The sequence below is a fragment of the Rhinichthys klamathensis genome, unplaced genomic scaffold, assembly GCF_029890125.1.
Source record: "Rhinichthys klamathensis goyatoka isolate OS25496 unplaced genomic scaffold, OSU_Roscu_1.1 h1tg000412l_1, whole genome shotgun sequence".
NCBI lineage: Eukaryota > Metazoa > Chordata > Actinopteri > Cypriniformes > Leuciscidae > Rhinichthys > Rhinichthys klamathensis.
This window is the reverse complement of record NW_026606912.1, coordinates 1,446,289-1,463,047: the sequence shown is the minus strand read 5'-3', so window position 1 is coordinate 1,463,047 and position 16,759 is coordinate 1,446,289. Positions and strand designations below refer to the sequence as shown.

General features: G+C 38.1%; 1 protein-coding gene across 3 annotated transcripts in view; it reads right to left on the bottom strand.

Moving 5' to 3' along the window:
- Nucleotides 1–14,958, bottom strand: part of hspa12a (heat shock protein 12A) — a 51,448-nt gene extending 36,490 nt beyond the window's left edge. For 2 of the 3 annotated variants that reach the window (XM_056235035.1, XM_056235037.1), the window contains exon 1: nt 14,815–14,958. In XM_056235035.1, coding sequence (XP_056091010.1) covers nt 14,815–14,857 — 43 coding nt within the window. In that variant the 5' untranslated portion in view covers nt 14,858–14,958. Of the gene's footprint in view, nt 1–14,080; nt 14,233–14,814 lie in introns of those variants that run through there. The other variant, XM_056235036.1, reaches the window with a different exon arrangement.
- Between the last annotated feature and the right edge of the window lie 1,801 nt (nt 14,959–16,759).

Genomic DNA, 16,759 nt, shown 5'->3' with positions numbered 1-16,759 from the left:
TGAACTCTCAAAGTGCATCAGATTGATGAATTTAACATTAAAAAGCACAAAATTTTCTTACGGGGGAGCATGCCCCCGAACCCCCCTAGAGGGACAGAGGTGCACTCACCACAGATTTCCCAAAATCCTCTGGGAAAAATACGTATTGCTATCCCAATGCAGCTTATAGCTTGTTTTAGGATTACTGTGGAGTATAGTTCAGTTATTTCATCTGTTAACTCTTATTCACACCTATTCACTTATTACATGGCATGCTAACTAACGTTACCAACCTCCCTGCAAAACTCACCACAATTTTGTAGGTCTTGTCCCTCATGCTGGCCCTTACAAAACCCACAAGCTGACCCTTGGACACGCTACACTCAACTACATGACCCGATTTGAAGTGGTTTTCACCCCCTTTGAACACTTTTGTTTTCCTCCTTGAAAAAAGTCATCATGGCAGCCAAGGAGATCATGATTGCACTGATAAGTGTACAATGCAAAAACGCAACACAGGGTTTTATTTTATTTTTTATTAATGATCTTCAGTCTTCACGGACCTTCGCGGGGTTTAACCAGACAGTTACACAACTTCCACCAATCAGATGCATCAATTTGGGATTGTTCAGGATTGTGGGTAATGAAGTACTTATCCAAGACATTGCGAATAAAAGGCATTTATCTCAAAACAAGGTTAGTGCCCCATGAACTTTTGGCGTTTATATGAGCATATACAATCGCTTAGTACAGCCGTAGCTGGTTTTAAGTCTACCGTATGGTTACGTTTTTATGGCTTATACCCCAACTGTCACTGGAGAAATTGTATTGAATTCTTACTTCCGGCACCGGCTGTGGGCGGGACTGTGATGCTCTATTGTGGCCAGCCTAAGGCAAACCCCCGTCCAATAATCAAGCAGTCTAATCAGCATCTTGATATGCCACACCTGTGAGGTGGATGGATTATCTCGGCAAAGGAGAAGTGCTCACTAACACAGATTTAGACAGATTTGAGAACAATATTTGAGAGAAATAGGCCTTTTGTGTACATAGAAAAAGTCTTAGATCTTTGAGTTCAGCTCATACTACTAATAATAATAATTCAGTGTGAGACTTCAATCCATTAGCCACCAGTGGCACTGTCACAAAAAACTAGGGTCCTAGAAATGCGGTCCTGAAACTGCAGCCTCCGGTATTGCAGGATAGTATTAGGGCTGCACAATTAACCACAATGAAACCCCACGCGATTTGGCAAAGGCTCCGATTATTTTATGCGCAGCTTGTCAGTGCAGTGCGGCTGATCGGTAGTAAATGCTGCTCCATCTGAATGCCAGAGCGTGCTCTCGCGCAGACATGCCAAATATGCCCCGCCGCAGAAGTACAATAACACACATCATTCCAGGAAATCCCTATCGCTGTAGCTGAATAAACAGAAGATTGAAACGCTTTGATTGATTAAACATGACTTATAAACACACAACTGCCTTATTCTGTGAAAGAAGCCACATCATCTCACAAAAGGATGCTCAACTGTTGTAATGAAGTGAGTTTGGAGTATCGCCAAGGCTGATATATCGGCTGATATTTGCCATTTTTTTTAAATATCGGCATCGGTCGATACGTTTTTCTGATTGGCCGATGTGTTGGAAGCGGGACTCTTATTTTGACGGGCGGCGCTGAGAACATCAGCGCCGAGAACATCAGTGCCAAGAACACCAGCTCCTGAGAAGAGAACGGCAGCGCCTGATCACACAGCACTCACTCACATTACACACCTTACTGCGCGAACTTCAGGCGTGTGCATGTGATTGTAACGTGCGCGAGGGGTGGCGTGTGCCCGATCTGTGATTGACAGTCAGATCTCACACCCCCCTGCGCTGATTGGACCCGATGATCCGGGAGCTGTGGATTTTTGCAAAACAAATAACGCTCCAGGTGGAGTTAGAAGCTCGGGTTTTTTTCTAAAACCACTTTATTTATGTTGTTCTGTCGGATTATAGTGTCCATTTCACTGAATATGATTAAAAAAAATGATGCAGACGGCAGCTTTAAGTGATGGTCATATTCCCTATATTCACTGTAAAGCCAAGCTTCTAGCTTTAAAATAAGACCTATTTTGTGATGGTTAAGCAAGTGGTTTTTAAAGTGCCCCTATTATGCTATTTTAAAGTTTCCTAATGTTGTTTTGGAGTCTCCTACAACAGGTTTACATGCATCAAAGGTAAAAAAAAAACGGTTTCATTGTCTCATAATATACATTTGCACATCACCACATTTTCCCTTTGAAATTATTTTACTTTGGAAACCATGTATCTGAATTTATTTGTTTCGAATTTAAATAGGCCTATGAAAATTCTTGATTTCCATTTTAAAAACCTGAATTTCGATTAATATTTTTCAATGCTCACAAATTCAGATGCAAAAAAAAAAATAAACTTACAGAATTTCAGTTAAAATAGATTCAGAATGATCAAATTCGACTGCTCAAATTCAGATCGAAAAATTCAGGATAGGCCACGCCTCACCGGGGGGAAAACAATCCAACCATCTCCATTGATTTGCATTGCGAGAGGCTGCCTCGTCATTTATGACTTATAACAAAAAACAAAACAATGTCTAAAAGCCGTTGTGAGACAAGGTGTACAGCAAACAAGCTAAATAACGAAGAAATTATTTTTTATAGGCTGTCGACCCCAAAAACAATTTGTTCAGGACATAAAAGTGGATCAATGGAGAAAGAGCACAACTATTTCTCAAACTAGTCTGAGAGAACTACGCCCACTGGAACGTGACATGATATTGTAAAAAATAAAACACAAAAAAACATTCATAATTTTAACCATGTCGATTGCTTATTTCACCACCCTATGTGAACCTAAGAAGAGGCAACATGACATCATGACTTACATTTACCCATTCTTCCTGCTGATGCTTCACGTCTTATTGCCTATAGCCTATCTACTTCTTTTCTCCTTAAAGGCTGGCTTTTACGGTTCGGAAGCTTATAAAAATGTATTTCCGTTTTTTTTTAGCTTGTTTGCTGTACACCTTGTCACACAGCAGCTTTTAGGCATTTTTCTGTCTTTTGTTATGTTATAAGGAGGCAGCCTCTCGCAATGCAAAGTCAATGGAGATGGTTGGATTGTTTCCCCCCGGTGTGGGTGTGGCCTAAACACGCTCTGTCTCTACACAGGCTCAGCTGTTTTTCCTATCCTGGGTGGCCCGGATGTTACCATGTGAATATTTAACTTGAATTTTTCAATCTGAATTTGAGCAATCAAATTTGATCAACCTGAATCTATTTTATCTGAAATTCTGTAAGTTGATTTTTTTTGTATCTGAATTTGTTAGCATTGAAAAATATTCATCGAAATTCAGGTTTTTAAAATGGAAATCAAGAATTTTCATAGGCCTATTTAAATGCCAGAGGTAAATTCGAAACAAATAAATTCAGATACATGGTTTCCAAAGTAAAATTATTTCAAAGGGGTGAATTCAGAGCAAATAAATTCAGATTAATGTTTTTCAAAATAAAATATTTCAAAACTAAGTAGGCCTATTCAGTGGCTGTTAAATTTCAAATAATTATGTCTCTTATTTGCTTCCATACAAATCTTGCTCCATGCTTAATCTTCCCTCAAAGTAGTGAGAACGACAGATTCTGCAATCTGCATTAATAGACACAGTTGTAGGTAATAGTGGCCCACAACTGATTAACAGAAGTATTTCAGTAAGACAGTAATAATGTGAGTTAACCAGTTAGCAGGAGACCCACACAATATAAAACTCAAAACAAAGTATTTTGAACACCATCTTTCAAGAGCAAGCGTTTTGCAAATCCTGCATTGAACTCCGAGATTTGAGAAGCAGTCGTCATTACAATAAAGGGAACACAGCAAAAGCTTAGGATTATACTGCTGTGGTATCGTGGTAAGGATTAACTTTAACCACTGATTCTTCACATGCTTGTCCTTGGGCAGTGGGAAAAAAAATGGCTTTACCTTCACATTGTAGAGCACAGCGTCTTCTCGACATGATTCTATCTAGCATCAACAGGAATCAGCTGCCGGTTTGAGGTTCAAGCTTTCCCTGGTGTCTGCACACGCAGTAACTGGGCGGGCAATATGCTAATGTTTCGTCTTGACGTCACAACGAAACGGCTTATGACTCGTTTGAAAAACGATTCATTTCATTGACTCAGATGTCTGTGCGATACAGCTAAAAAAAATTATCACAAAATAATATTTCATATCGTTCGGTATCGATAATTATTTACATTTTTTATAACCTTTTTTTTATTTATTTTTTAAGACAAGTAGAAAAGTTTGCATTTAAACCAGTTTTTATTTATTTATCCACATTATTAAGGCAAACAACAAATTATTCTATTAGTTTTAGAATGTAAACAAAAATATCTTCTTAATGTCTTATATTGAGATAAAAAAGTAAGTGTTAAAGAAACTCTTGAACTTAAAATGTTACAAAATGTGTGCAATGTAAAAGTGTAACGTAGAACAATCAAGGCAAACTTTGAGGTAGATCAACATCTGTAGGGGTATAACGGTTCACAAAATTCACGGTTCGGTTCGATATGACACAGTGGTGTTACGGTTCGGTACGTTTTCGATACAGCAAAAAGAAAGAAATGCCAGACAAATTTCCTTGATTTAAAAAAAATGTGTGAGTTTTGATCTTGAAACTTTTAGTTTTATAAATGGGGGTAATATTTGAAGGATGAACAAATAATGTGATATGTGAACGGATGAGTAAGATCCAACGGGTGAGTTGCGCGCATTTTAATGAAAACATCAAGCGTTATAGCCTATCGATCATGTTTTATATCGTTACCGACGGTGTACCGTCGATAAATACCGATCCCGTTTTATCGCCCAGCCCTAACTCAGTCGACTCTTACTTTCAGATTTAAATCTTTGCAGGATGTTTTCATTCACTTAGAGCTATGTTACACACTACTAGGGATGGGACGGTATGAAAATTTCATATCACGATTATAGTGACCAAAGTTATCACGATTATCAATATTATCACGGTTTTGTTAAAATGAGATGGAAATGTTCAAAAAGAACTGATGCTCACCCTGAAAACATTTGAAAATCAACAAACAAAAAAATACAATTAGCAAGCTAGCAGCTATGCACTTTTTTAAGCATAAACATTATATTAACATTAACATGGAGCCCTGAGAGTGAGAGGTATAAGTTTTCCTAGTGCAGATTTTAATGAACCCGTCATTAAACCCTATCATCAATAATGATAATAACACTTATGGATGTGTGTAAGTTATTATGACTGAATATTATTATTATTAATAAATCACTTTCTCTCTCTCTCTCTCACACTCACACACACACGCGCGCACGCACGCACACACACTTTAAATGAACAAAATATGTTGGTTGGGTCAGGGTGACTAAACTACTGGAATACTTATAATGACTGTTGTAAATAGCAACGCACTACACAGCGCACATCCATGTCTCGGATCACCGTGGACGCAATCTCTGGTTTCATTCAAATGTGTATGTCTTGCGTCTCAGTTTTGAAAATTAAATCAGAGTAATTTAGTATTAATACTACTACAATATTGTTGTAGTGATCACATTTACTTTACGATTGATTTGGACACTGTAACTTGTATAATGGATTTATAAACCGGCAAGATTTAAAAACATTAAGTTAATCACAATTCAATATTTCATGTCCCTTAAATTATTTCTGTGGTAAAAAATAAAAAAATAAAACTGTAATAAGTTTACTATGAATGAATACAATACATTATCCCTTAAATGTCACCCTTAATAGTTTGAATATGTTCGTTCGTCTTGGCTCAAATCCACTTGCTGTAAAACTTTTCTCTTCGCGGAAGCTTTGCAATAATTACAAGTGAGATAATGAAATAATTCATCTCCAATAAATTTTTTGTCTAATTATTTGCCCAAGTTAGTTGTGGTATTAAGGTAAAAATTAACTCAGTGGGTGGTTGTCACGTAACGTTAGATGACTTAGCAGATTTGACGTGTTTCCCCCTTTTGCAGCGACTTTCCTCTTGCAAGATTTGCAGACAGGGTGCCCATCCTCGATTAAATTGCCCTCGGGACTCTTGTAATAGCCAAAATACGACCGTACCTCCGATTTTGTCCTCTTGGATGGCTGAAAAATCTCCCGTGCGCTGTCACTGACTTCCGCCATGTCTTCTCGCGCAAAAAAACAACATTGCATCTGCGCGCCTGCTGAGTGCTCGCGCCTGCGTCAGACTGATTCTGGCTGGACAGGATTTACCGCGAGTTTTCAAAATCACGATAATCAAACACGGTTTTTATGATAATTAAATTTTAAACGATAATACTAACCGCCAGGACATTTTATCGTGGTTTATCGTGAAACCGGTAATCGTCCCATCCCTACACACTACATGAAAGGTCATTTTCAAAAATCCATAATAGGGGCACTTTAAGTAACATAACTTAGCAGCGCCACCATCTCCAATGTTCTTCCGCAAATATGCACACAGTTTTGTTTGTTAACTGCCAGAGTGCCAAAAGTTACATAGTGTACCTTTAACAGAGTTATTAAATTATTAGATTATTCGTAATTTTAAAGATTAACTTTAAGCGAGCGATAACTAACAATGAGCATGAACAAATTAAATATCCAATATTGGCCGATATATATTGGGCCTTCCTAGTCGCACACATTACTCATAAATCTATCTAGATTTTAGGAAAATTTGAACACTGAGAGGCTTTAAGATAAACTACTTCCTACAGAACACAATTCTGTTAGCTTGTTAGCCGTTTTAGCTGATGATTCGGTTTACTATTAGATGCTAAGAAACATAATGAACATATCTGAGAGTTTCAGACTCAGCCAGGCTGGATATGAAAGTATGCGTCTGTAGGATTTCCTGGAATGTAAAGTTTGGAGAAAAATTAGAGGGTTTGAAGAGAGCAGAAAACTCCCATTACATTACCAAAGATATAGAGCGGATGAGTGTTTTGACATCTGCATCTACAACTCTGTCACCACCACCCTAAACCTAAAGCCAAAACTCATAAATAGCATTACATATGCTTTTTCGACTGTTTAGAGGGGCATACGACACACATCATCTCATACGAACAGCCTCAGCCTCCTCCCAAATCAACACCAGTGCCCCATTACCTCAGAGATACATGATACATGGCCTACTGAGAGGAGCAGAAAGAGAGAGAGAGAATTGATTTTTTGCAGTGCTGAATAGAGATGTAAGTTAACCTGCAGGTGCATCTACACAACAGAGCAGCTTTCCCTTTGCAACGTTAATATGTTATACTAGAATAGTTGAGAGATCAGAGTCGCCTGTGAACTCAGCAAGATCCAGCAGCAGTGTCAGTCAAATGGAGCTGTGTAAGCTCTGTGGGATGATGATACTGCAAAACTGCCATCAGTTCACTAGGTGGGTTCAAACGGAAGATATAAGGATTCATTCATTCAGATTCACTGTAATCATGTCTGCCTGGTGCAATCTACTGAAACTGATGAAACCAAGTTGTTCTGGATTCCAAAACCTGTCTGATATTGATTCATTGACTGAAGTTTACCCTTTTGGTCAGATAAATTTTGCTTTTCAAAATAAATTAACTAATTAAATTGATCAAAAGTTACAGTGCAGATATATATTATAAATCTGATTATTATTATGATTATAATATTTATTTTTCAAATAAATGCTGCTATTTAAAACATGATTAAAGTAGTGATACATTTTTCTTGAGCACCAAATCAACAAAGTTATGATGCTGAAAATTCAGCTTTGCCATCACAGGAATAAATTGCATTGTAAAAAACATTTAAATAATAAACAGTTATTTAAAATTGTAATAGTATTTCACAATATTATTGTTGTTACAGTATTTAATTATGATCAAATAAATCCAGACTTGGTGAGCATTAGATACGTCTTTAAAAAAAAAATCTAACCTCTAACCTTATCTGCACGTCAGATGGAAACTTGTTAATAAAAAAAAACACTTACTAAGAGATCAAATGTAATGTAGTAAACTGAGAGAAATAAGGGATTCCTTGAACTGAATGAAGCACTGTGTCCAAATATGCCTACTTTCATAACATAAAGTAGGCGAAAAACGAGTAGTATCGAATTAATAGTATTCATAAAACTTGGTGAAAAATCCTTGGATGACCTATTACTTCCGGCGAGACTCTGAAGTGTGCATACGATGGACACTTTACTATCCCGTTGCGTGAGGCCACAGGAGAGGATTTGTGAATGGCAGTGAAGCTACGCAACTGACGCTGATAATGACAACATAGCGGATGTAGTACGTCCAGATTTCATTCAGACACTCATTCTATATAGAACATACGTTTTTAACGGTCGCGAATTAAGTTTTAAACCAAATGAAGTACCTACTATACAGTATGGGATTTCGGACGTACCAAAGGTGTATCGCCCAATGTTCCCTGGGAGAACACATATGGTTTAGATCTAAACTGTCAGAAGAGCACAGGCTCCAGTCCAGAACAATAAAGAGTCTTTTGAAAGAGAGGAAGACACCCAAAAGTTGAAAGTCTAAGTATTTCTATGTGTATTTGTGTGCTTGTTGTGTCTCCGTAAGGAAATTCTAAAAATAGCCTCTTGGAGTTACAATAGTCTTCCTTCCTGTGCATCTGGTTTTGGACAGCCTGATTACAGCTCACAAAGCGTAAAAAAACCTCTCAAACTCAAACAATCACAAATGACACAACAATCCACAGTAAATGGTAAATCAGCAACTTTCAGACTGTGCGCATTCTTGAAAAACATTTAGTTCAACAAATGTTTTGCATTCAAAGTCAAACCAAGTCAAACTCTTTCATCTGTGACATTCTGTCGATTACCACGTAGGCCTAAATAATTTTGATTTGTTTGAAAGTATAGCCACAAGAAAGACTAACGTGACATTATAGGCAAGCCTACATATTAACGCAAGAGTAGTGTGATAAAATTGCTTACTAATCTTGTTGGAGCAAAGTTCAATCGTTCAACTCCTGTCATAATCATACTTACCGATAATATGTATGACTTTCTTCCTTCTGTGCAACACAAAAGAAGCTATTTTGAGAATGTCTGTTTTTTGTTTCTGCTAACCAACATTCTTCAATATATCTTCTTCCACAGAAAAAAGAAAAGTAACAAGTTTGGAATAACGTGTGCCAGGGTAAGTAAATGATGACATGACATTTTTTTATTTAACTATGCCTTCAATTTCTGCATAGCATTGACTAAATAGATCTTAAATTAGGCCTATTTCCACCTCCAAAGCTAAACTCCATGTAAACAGTCTTCCTGGAGTCATGCTAGGAGTCTGAAGGTCAGGCTAAACTCTGTGCAGCACACATGAAGTACATGCTTCCCTATAATGCCATTATAAGCTACTGAGTATATATATATCCATGCATCAACCCCCCATTGCCCCTGAGACTGAAGGCCAGACACAGCTTGACTGGATTATTGGCATTTCTCTTCACGCTGGAGGGGTTGGTTTTCCTCACATAGTGCAGTCAAGCCCACAGGGAATACACTACGACGAATCAAGGCTTCCTGGCGGCATGTAAAGGTTTCTTTTTACGCCCACCATTTGCAGAAAGCTACAAAAAATAAAACCACAATTTCGTATTAAAGGTGTCTGAAGCAACTCAAATGTGTCAATAACATTCTGTGATCCAGCTAAATACATCAATATCAATTTTTATACTCAAACTGAAGATAAATTTGTCTCCGAACTATGAGTAAAATTTGTGTGGCTGGTTACACCACCTCTCTCGATACTACCAAAAGGGGTACCTGAATTATTCACATATGTGAAATTATTCAAACCGTCTCCAATGCAAAGTGAACCACCAGCACAGCATGACAGACCCAGTAACTCTGTGAGTAATAGACTAGATTTGGGTCAGAACTGAGTTAGGTCATACAAACCAAATTTGCTCTCAAACACATACACACAGTAAACATATATTGGACATCTGTGTCGACTATCTGCTAAGTTATTCTTAGGTGTAAGAAGGTTTTATGGGTCACTGCGTTTGTGTTTCTAATTTTTGTTTTAGTAAAACTCACTGGCCAAAACCTTTCTGTACTTCACAGCACAAAAAAACCCACTTAATAATACCTGATTAAAAAAATGCCACTGTGACAAAAATGCCATAGATATTTCAAATGAAAATCAAATTAATTTCAAATAAATCCCCTTTTATGAGTTGATTGAATATTTCATATTACTGTATCCTAGGCTGTTCTAGTAATGGGTTTAGCAGACACATCTGCAGTGACAATTTAGACCGTTTTTTATTATGTTATGCACATTTCTACAGCTACTTTTGTATTTGAACTGAAGTTTGGTTTAATTTCAAAATATAACAGGCATAATCGTTCAGACTTAGAATTTGTGTGCTTTTAAATACACTACTGTTCAAAAGTTGAGTCAGTACGATTTTTTTTTTAAATGTTAAAAAATGAATAATTTTATCCAGCAATGATGCAATGTTAAAAAAAAAACTATTCCAAATAAATGCTGTTCTTTTGAACTTCCTATTCATCAAAGAATCCTGAAAAAAGTATGACTAATACAGCCTCAAATATGGTTCAGGTACACAGCCTCTTAATAAAGAAGTTAATTTGTGAAACTGCCTAGATGCACATGATTTACTGAGCTGACGGTCACAGATATCACAGATGTACAGCATGAGAACATATGTGCTGGGTGGAGTTTTCTTGGCCTGAATGGCTGTCTCTTGGCAGACGCGTATCGTAAATAAAAGCATGACTTTGTGTATAAAGGGTGCTAAAAAGTGATATATTTTCAGTTGTGAAGACTCATATGGGTTTTAATTGGAACATCCAAAAGGTGTAACATTCTCATGATCACGTAGATGGTCTGTTGACACAAAAGACGCCCCTGCTCCCCCTTTTTATAACTTCTCTCTCCTTCTCTTTGGGAACCGAGGCAACCGCAGCTAATACCTATACCATGACGTAATGCCAGAATGGAATTTTTGGGCTTTTGTGAGTGTCGTAGCAGGTTTCCAAATGTCTACATCATTCACAGCACGTTTTTCAATTAGAAAAAAAAAACACTATCCCATCTGCAAGTTTTTATGCCTCAAAAAAACTCTGCGGATATAGTCACTAAGATTTGTATTTTAGCTCAAATGAATTGCATCCAAAGCTAAAGATTTGTAGAACAGACTTTCAAGTTGCCATTAAGGCATAAATAACATTTAAAGTTTTAATATAAAAGTCTAAACCATGAGGGATATAATAAACATTTTGGAGATCAAAACCTTATTCTAGCACTGATTGTATTAAAGGAGAAAGGAATGAGGGAATGAGAGAGAGAGAGAGAGAGAGAGAGAGAGAGAGAGAGAGAGAGAGAGAGAGAGAGAGAGAGAGAGAGAGAGAGAGAGAGAGCAGAGAGAGAGAGAGAGAGAGAGAGAGAGAGAGAGAGAGAGAGAGAGAGAGAGAGAGAGAGAGAGAGAGAGAGAAGAGAGAGGGGGTTTGACCTAAACAGATGCTGACTACAGACAGCACTCATCAAATTGAGACGTTCTAAGCGAACGTGTGTGTGTGAAGCTAAAAGGCATTGAGCTGACCTCAAACAGAGACGCTAATGGCTCCGCTTTAAATTACATCACCGTGTCGTCCTGCCTCTCCAAACACACACCCAGGGCCCAGACACCCCCTGCCAGCTAAGGACAAGACTTGCAATTGACTCGCAGAGCACATGATGGGAATGCAGAAAATATTGCACTGGTTAATAAAACACACATCCAGCAAAAATATGTTTGCATGTCTGTGCATGTGAATAATTTATTTGCTCATACATTTCTAAAGACCAATACCATCACTACATATTCTCTCCTCAGCCATGTGTCTGGACTGTGGCTATTTAAACAGATGTGGATCCACATCACGTCTTGTGGCCACACCCTGACAGTGGACATTATCATTGCTCTGTTGGTCACGTCATACTGCTGAGCCCAGAGTTATAGGGATCCGGGCATGCATGTGTTAGTTTGTGCATGTTTGTTTGCCACTCATATGTGTATGTGCTGTTAGCTGGTCACAGTCTGTGTGTTTTTGCATGCATGAATGCTGCAGACAGGCATGAATACCCCCTATCTCATCCATGCTGACTAGGCAGTCCTGCCCCAGCCACGTGCACCAGACTGTTTAACTGCACCAGGCAGTCCACTGCAACCATGTTCACCGTTGCAGTCCGCCCCACTGTACTCCAAATGCATGCTGTTGTGTGGCTAATGGTCACGCACCCTGGGTGATCCATTATAAAGCAAACACAGATTCCCATACTTCTTAACCAAATACATCAAATGCAATCATCTCTATTAATAGTTTATATGCAACAAACTTCAATTACATTATTATTTACAATAAAATTATATTATTATTTGTACTGCTCAGAGCCCAGATGCAAGGCATCAAAAAGAATGATCAAATACAGCTTTATGGGAACATTTATAGGCAGACTAGTGAAAATGTCAACTTTAGATAAACATATATTGGAGTGAAAACGCATGAAGAAATGCATCTAAAGTCTGAAAGACTTTGTTTGTTTACATAAGGCTTCCAACATGCAATACGCAAAACTACCCATCTAATAAACCATTTCTGAGTCTAGTCTTCTCTTCTGTACCCGCCTCTATGTGCTACCTATGAGGCCTTTTCCCCTTGACTCAAACAATGACTCCTTTATACTCCAGCCCGAAGTGGCACCGTGGGAATGTGCTGGGGGGTGGGGGGGGGTGTTTTTATTCTGCTATTGGCACCCTGACCAGAGGCTGCCGACGCAAAGGTTAAAACTGTTACACACAAACACTCAAGGCAGTAGGTGAGGACATTATGGAGTTCATTTGCACATTTCAACAGGCAAATGGTCCAAAAAAAACATTTGGCAGCAAGTTCAATGTTCCTATGCAAATTTCCCAGCACGTTGCAATTAGCACGCCAGTGTCAGATCTTCAACATCCTGGTCTATCGAAAACGTTTACAGTACGACTCATTTCAGCTAGTCGATTCTTTGGGAATCATCAAAAATGATTCAGTTATTCAGCGCTACGACATAACTGCGTCATCACGTGGTCTCCGATATGTGCCCTTAAACCTTAAACCATGCAATAATGCGTATGAAAACAAATTGCTGGTAATTTCCACTCGTAAAAACTTAGAACCAAAATATGTATTTACATCTCTTGTTTGAAAAGATTTTTGCACTTTTTAATAAAAAGCTATTTATTAAAACACAACTTTAGAATGCGTGTTGATAAAACTAATACAATCAAGTCATAAACATGCATTTAATACATTTTATTTGTAACTGCAGAAATAACTTTTAGATTCATCAACTCACACTCATCAGTTCTCGGTTCATAACGAATCGGTTCTCAGTTTAACGAGTCAGTGATCCGCTCGGACCCAATTACCGGTAACGTTAGTCCGATTTGTGAACGGTTCATCCAGACAGAACCGGTTCAACCGATCTACTCAAAAGATCCGATACAAAAGAACAATTCATTCACGATTTGTACGAAAAGACGGCAATGTCGTGAAGATGTACGCATCTTCGAATATCACCTTGATGCTGCGGTCTAATGCTGTCTAACGTTACTGCAGTCTCTAGGAAACAGTCTCTAGGAAACAGTCTCTAGGAAACACTCATGATGACTATCTTACAGATGCTCTTGCTGTGTCAGAGATGCGCCCATCCTGAATCATATTACATCACATCAGCAGTCAAACTGGCGTCCTTCCTAAAGGACAGACAACAAGCAGTACATGTGCTAATTTACCTTCCCATGCGCAAAACTGTCAGAAACATGCCAAACCTTGAAGCAAGCAAAATTAACATCCCCGCTACTGTAGGAAATGCTGTTGTGATCCCAGAGCCATAAACGGTCGCATTACTGCATTTCTCTGCATTGCGATTATTCCGTGTCAAAACGAGTACTGAACCGTTTTAATATGCGTTATGAAAGTATATTTAAGCTCTGTGGTGAGTTTGGGTCGCTGGTTGAGGAGCCCTACCTCGTTCCGGCTTCACCTGGGATGATGATGGTGGAGCGTGCTGACTTTTGCTGCATTGACTCAAAGCTCCCAGGAGTGAGACCACGTGACCCAACTCTGCACCGCTACTATCTCAGTCACCCAAGTCCACACTGCGCTTTTAAAGTCACAAGCAGATTTTCCCCGGCGAGGACATTATATGCAGAGTCGTGCAGGGAATAAATGTCTTAAAAGATAAGCCTAATAATGCGCTAGAGGTGGAATATTAATGTTTACATCCAGTCCGATGCAATACAGATAGCAGCGTGCAGCATGTGCGTTCCAGGAATAGGCTAACGTTACACTATAGAAAATGTTCAGCCTACGGTAAAAGCTGCCAGCTTGCCAGTAGGCTACATTATCGTAAAATACTGAGACGACAATAAATGTGTCATTAAATCATATAACTTAGGCTAGGTCTATGCCTACTTATCCAAAGTTAACCCATTTTTTTGTAGTACAAGTTTTACTGTAGTAGCCTATTTTACATTATTTCCTGTTTAAACTAACGTACTTTTTTATACAAAGCTAGCCCATCGCAGATAAGTAGGCTAGTATAGGCTACGACTATTATTAAAATGCGATGTGTAGATCTTTCTCAAGGGTTTGTGAATGCACTTAGCCTACAGTAATGATATCGTGACACTGTGGGCGTTAATAACGGGTTGCATCATAGAATGGACTGCTCAAACTTTCTAAAATGCGATTTATCTTACCTGTTATGATGTCGTCAATCACCAACTCTTTCTCAGTCATCATTCAAATCTTCAGGTTTTCTTATCCGTAAAGATCCCACTTATGTCTAACTTTTTGCGCGGTTCATTAGATTCTTTACAGAAAGCTCCCTACTTCTCAAGTGTGCTATCCCGTCCCGTAATCTTGCTCCCACCAAACTTCCAGCCCTAAACTATTTAAAACTAACGCTTTGGAGCGCATTTAAAATAAAGTACATCGAGTTTGACCCACAATTGAGTTTTCCTCAGACTGTCTGACATCCAGAGAAAGGAAGTGTACTGATCCAGACTTCACGTCTGTTGGCTCCATCGGGCCCCGCCCTTCAGCTCGACTCCATGTGCAAGACTAATGAAGCAGAAACAGAGTAAACACAGGCCTCGAACAACTAAAACAAATAAAAAGTGACACCTAATTATTATTTTTTAGCCTAGAAATTCTTATATATCCACAGTCGTGATCAGGCTATCTTAGATGGATAAAAAATGCATGTTATTTTTTATTTAGTAGCCTATACTGTCCTGAATAAGATATTTTACATAAAAGATGTTTACAAATAGTCCACAAGACAACATTTTTAGTCTTTTTTGAATTTGAAGATCAAAGTAAATTGTACTAAATTTATCTTCTGTTGCTTTCGGAGAGAAGTAACTGAAAAAAATATGCTATAATAAAATAAGAACAACTTGGTGTTTCCTTTTGGAGCATCAGTGAATGTTTGAACCTTTTTTAATAGTTGTGTTTGAGTCCATCAATTGTCCTCAGTGTGAAAACATGAATCTTGAAATCACAGTCACCGCTGGAAAGTGTTCAAATATGCAAAAGATGCTGGAAAACTAAAGAATTTTCGGGACCTGCATGAAGGATTTTTCTGAAGAACTGTGGGCAGTTTAACAGCTCTGGACCTATGCTCTGGACAAATAAGGGACTCAAGAAAAAAAATCATCCAGATAACGACATAACAATCAAGGATATGTAAACTTTTGAACTGGATAATTTTGTATAAATTCCACTATTTTTTTTCTCTTGTGGTCTATAAACATCTTTTATGTAAAATATATTATTCAGGACAGTAGCTTACTAAATTAACATGCATTTTGTATGATATCTTATTTTGTTAAAATAATGAACATTTTGCAGATTCTGCAAGGTGTACTGTATGTAAACTTTTGAGCACGACTGTGTACTGTGAAGATATAGTCCAATAATTGTGTAGTTTGTCTATATCTATCAGTCTTTAATTAAGCCGTTAATTAAAAATGTTTATTCAAGGGAGTATATGAAACATTGATCTATAGAATGTTATCAAATACCAAACCATATTCCCAATTGCACATGGTGAAATAATACTGCAGCACGCCATACGTACAGTATTGCATGGAAAATATAGGTCCTTTTGTCATCTATGGTTCCTTAAAAAGGTATATGTATGATTTTTCACCACCAGGGGTCGCTATAACCTATAACCTACAATAACAAAGGCGTATATCGATGACGCAAAGCATTAAGCGGAATTTTGGATCTTGTCGTCAAGCTGATGGATCTTTTATGGATGAGTGAATACAGTGATGTTTTTAACATGACTGTGGTATGAAGCAGGGCGCGATTGCTAATGAGAGACCTATACCAGCGCCACACGCAACGCGAGTCCCGCGGATATAACGTTAAAGGAATAAGGACATTTCATTCTACCGAACTACACGCAAGTGCTGAATTAATACTCACACGGATCAGTTTATTAGACGAATTAAACTCGAGGTAACGCAGCGCTGTTTCACTTTTACACTATCACACTAAACAGCATTTGAGTGTGTTTAATGTTAGTTAGGTTAGGTTGTTTGTTGGCTAACGTTTTATGAGACTAGCAGTAAGCTAGATCAACATTAGAATAACATACAGATCATATTCGAACATTTCATCATGTTGAAC